This window comes from Calidris pugnax, unplaced genomic scaffold (genome assembly GCF_001431845.1).
Source record: "Calidris pugnax isolate Ruff unplaced genomic scaffold, ASM143184v1 scaffold324, whole genome shotgun sequence".
Lineage (NCBI taxonomy): Eukaryota > Metazoa > Chordata > Aves > Charadriiformes > Scolopacidae > Calidris > Calidris pugnax.
This window is the reverse complement of record NW_015091153.1, coordinates 185,338-189,372: the sequence shown is the minus strand read 5'-3', so window position 1 is coordinate 189,372 and position 4,035 is coordinate 185,338. Positions and strand designations below refer to the sequence as shown.

Genomic DNA, 4,035 nt, shown 5'->3' with positions numbered 1-4,035 from the left:
AGGACAGGGTTGAGGTTTTCTTCGTGGGGGGGGGGGTGTCTTTCAATGCATAGGGCTGAGTTTTTCCTCTTGGGGGGCTCTTGAGGTCCAGGGCTGAGTTTTTCCCTACCTCACGTTGCTTCTTGCTCAAAGTTATGATTTTTACACCCCCATTATAGGGGGAAAAACCCCTCCTGGTGGTTTTTTTTTTTTTTTCTCCAGAGGCTTTGTGTTTGTCGAGGGGAGACCTCCCTGGTCCCCCAGCCCAGACTCAGGGGGGTGGCAGCACCTTGCTCCACGGCTGCTGGAAGAAACAAGAGATGAATTCCTTACTTCTTCAGAATAAAAAGTGGGATTTAGGGCGGGGAGGTGACCCCCAGACAGGGGTTTTGGGGAGAGGAGAAGCCACCGAGCTCTGGGGCCTCTGTTTCAGGGGAGATGGAAGGACAAGTGGGAGGCTCCAAAACAGCTTCCATCGTGGCCGATGTGTCTGAGACCACCTTTGAGACCCTCTTCGGGGAGGAGAGGTGGGTCTGGCAGCACCCGTTGTCCCAATGGGAGGTGCTGGGGGGGTCCCTCTCGGCAGCAGCCCCCCCAGGTGCCCCATGGGCTGGATGGGGGGCGATTTCACTGGTGTTGGTTTCAGGATTGGGGGTGAAGTCCATTCCATGGTGTGGGACCCCACTGGGGAGAGACTCGCCGTGATCCTCAGAGGTGGGTGCTTTGCTTGAACCCCCCCATCCTTTCCAGCAGGTGAAACCCCCACCGGGGTGAGGAATGGGGTCGGGAAATCATGGAATGAGTCAGGAAATGGTGGAATCCCAGGTGGGAAGGGACCTGGAGGATGCGCTGGTCCAACCTCTCTTGGCAAAAGCCACGCTCCAGAGGAGCCGGCCCGGCTTAACCTTAAAAATGGGAATAATCAACCTTAAAAATTGAGGAATTCCCCATTTTCCCAGGGAGATTATTCCAGTGACTGATTGTTCTCAGCATGAAAACCTTTCCTCTTGTGTCCGGGAGTAACTCATACCCATCACCCCTCATCTTTGCCCTGTGGCCCTTGGAAAAGCTGGGGGAGGGGGGTCTCCATCATCTTTGTGACCACCCTTTAAAGAAGGGAACGTGGAGAAAAGGTCTCCCCAAGAGCTGTATTTTCTCTGGGTGGAACAAACCCAGTTCCCATGGGCTTCCCAGTCCTGGGATCATTTTGGTGGCCCTTCCCTGGCCCCTCTCCAGCCTGGCCATGGCTTCTTTTTTTGTACAGTGAGGACCAAAATGGAACATGTTATTCCAGGTGGGGTCTGACCAGCACCACGTAGGTTCTTTTTCTCCTCGGTGATGCAGCCCAGTGTCCTACTGGGGTTTTTTTCACCACAGGGCTCAGCCACATCGAGCTCATTGTCACCAGGACCCCTAAATCCCTTTCCATGGAGCAGATCCCAGCCTCTTCTGAGCTCCAGGATTTGCTTTTCCAAGATGCAAGACCTTGCTTTTGTCCTTGTTGAACCTCACAAGGTTCTTGTTACCCAACTCTTCCAGCCCCATCCAGGGTGGTCGCCCTCCCCCAAGGGCCCACTCCCCCAGTAAGGTTTGGTGCCACCAGCAAATGTCACCAGGACAAACTGGATCCCACCACCCAGATCGTTTATAAGGATATTAAACACAAATTCAATCCCTGGGGGACCCAACTTGGGACAGGGAAGGCAGCACCCACCTTCCATCCTTCCTCACCAGGACTCCACTCCCCTGTACTGGGATGTGTCCCAGTTCCCTCCCCATTCCCAGTGGGATGAATCGCCTTTCCCACCCCACATTGTGCCTGGAAGCCCAACTGGGCCTCTTGGCTCCGTGTTTTTTAGGAGCAACTCCCGGGATAATGGAGCCATTCGGGCTCTCCCGGACAAAGCAGACCTTGGAGGGAGCAGCAAAATACAGTGCTGGGGGTGCTGCTGCCTTGGTGTCCCCCGGCCTTATCACCAGTGGGGACAGAGCTGAAGCCACTGGGCCAAAGCTAGGGTTTTTTTGCTATGCTTAAAGTTGGGTGGGGAAGAAACTGGATGGGGGGAGAGCCTGGGGGTACCAGGACTCCCGTAGCTGCCCCCCCTGGCCCCATCCTCTGCGCCTCCAGGGAGGTCCTGTGAGGATTTTGGTGCAGAAATTGGGATGGGATGGAAAAAAACCCCCACCAACCTTCACTTCAGAGCGTGGGACCCCCACGTCATGTCTTATAGGCTGGGGGGGTTCCAAAGGACCCCCCATGTCACACTGCGGGGGGGTTCCAAAGGAGATGCCTCATCTCTTCTACAAACCCTTCTTGGCCAAAACCCCCAAGAGCTTGGAGCCGGCTTTAAAATCACTGAAGGGTCTTTGAAAGCCCCATCTTGAGGGGAGGAAAACGCCATCCGCAGCCAGCTTTGCCCCCTCCACCCCCCCGTCCGGTGTTGGGGGACCCACCTGTGTCCCGGTGCGGTCCCTCGGACCAGGGGAATCCTCACTGCTCCTTCCCTTTCCCTCCTCCAGGACATCCCGATGATCCCGGGAGCCAGGCCATCGTCGCCGTCTTCCGCACCCGCAACAGCCCTGTCTTTGAGCTCCTGCCCTGGTGTGTAACCGGGGTTTTTTGGGTCAGTTTTGGGTCGGTTCGGGGTTGGTCGAACACCAGGAATCCCCTTGAGGAAGGGTGGGGAAGAGCAGACCCACCTTGGAGTGAAGAGATGCTGCCGCCCCGTGCTCTTGTCACCATTTTCCCTCAGAATCTGTTGAGTTTTGGCCAAATTATCCATTATCCACCTCCAAAATGCTTTGTTTTGGGTTCTTCTTACCCGGTACCTCCCAGCCAGGGTCAAAAATATCACCGTTTAACCGTGGACTACCCTGAAAACGCCATGTTTTGTCGAGTGGGTTTTAACCCTATTTTTCCCTTTTTCCCTGCAGCGGTTTCCTGCGAGGGGAAGGGGGGGCACAGCCCCAGCTCATCGCCTTCCACCCCTGCTTCAAGAAGGGCGCCCTCCTGACCGTGGTGAGTGGGGGTCCTGCTTTCGGTGGGTTTGGGGACCCCCCGTCATTGTCCCTCGAGGGAGATACTGAGCAGAGAGGGGTGAAAAAATGTCCCCATGGTGTCACAGGTCCCCATCACTGTCCCCAAGGGAGATCAGTTGGGAGGGTGGAAAGATGTCCCCAGGGTGTCAACAGTTCTTGGGGGTCCCCATCGCTGTCTCTGAGGGACATCAATCCAGTGGCTGAGCAGGGAGGGGTGAAAAGATGTCCCCTCGGTGTCACGGTTCTTGGGGGTCCCCACAGGACGTCAATCCGGTGGCTGAGCAGGGAGGGTGGAAAAACATCCTCAGGGTGTCACAGTTCTCGGGGGTCCACATCTCTGTCCCCTGAGGGACATCCATCCAGTGGCTGAGCCAGGAGGGTGGAAAAACATCCCCAGGGTGTCACAGTTCTTGGGAGTCTCCATCGCTGTCCCCAGGTCCTATGGCTGAGCCAGGAGGGGTGGAAGAACATCCCCAGGGTGTCACAGCTCCCCATCGCTGTCCCCGATGGAGATCCATTGGTTGGGTGGAAGAAACGTCCCCAGGGTGTCCCTGCAGAGGGGAGAGGGTGGGGAAGGACCGGGAGGGCAGGGTGACGCTTGGATTGTCACCTCCCTGCCGTCTCCTGTACTCATCTGCCTCCTCTTCCTCCTCCAGTGCTGGTCCACGGGGAAGATCAGCCACGTCCCCTTCTTCTTCGTCAGCGCCCACATCCCCTGCGCCAGCCCCGGCCCCGTCACAGCCAGTGCTGGGGGGTGGGAGCAGCCCCTCTTCTCCGAGCGGTGACAACACCCCTGTCCTCAGTGTCCCTGTCACCCCAGAGCCAGCGTCGGGACGGTCCCTCCGTCCTCATCCTCCTGGGACACACGGCAGGGCCGTGGGTGCCTTCGGTCCCTCCTGGGGGGTCTTGTGGGGCCAGAGGGATTAAATCTGGCTCTTTTCCCCCCCTCTCACTGCTGCCCTTCTCCCTGCCCCACTCTTTCCTTGCCCTGGGGGGGCTGCAAATTTTTTTTTTTTT

General features: G+C 57.3%; 1 protein-coding gene across 1 annotated transcript in view; it reads left to right on the top strand.

Annotated features, from left to right (window-relative positions):
- The window catches only part of LOC106898178 (aladin-like), a 10,879-nt gene extending 6,850 nt beyond the window's left edge, over positions 1 to 4,029 (top strand). Inside the window, exons 11-15 of the mRNA XM_014959290.1 lie at positions 413 to 506; positions 626 to 693; positions 2,500 to 2,581; positions 2,914 to 2,998; positions 3,675 to 4,029. Coding sequence (XP_014814776.1) covers positions 413 to 506; positions 626 to 693; positions 2,500 to 2,581; positions 2,914 to 2,998; positions 3,675 to 3,803 — 458 coding nt within the window. The 3' untranslated portion in view covers positions 3,804 to 4,029. The remainder of the gene's footprint in view (positions 1 to 412; positions 507 to 625; positions 694 to 2,499; positions 2,582 to 2,913; positions 2,999 to 3,674) is intronic.
- Positions 4,030 to 4,035: the final 6 nt, after the last annotated feature.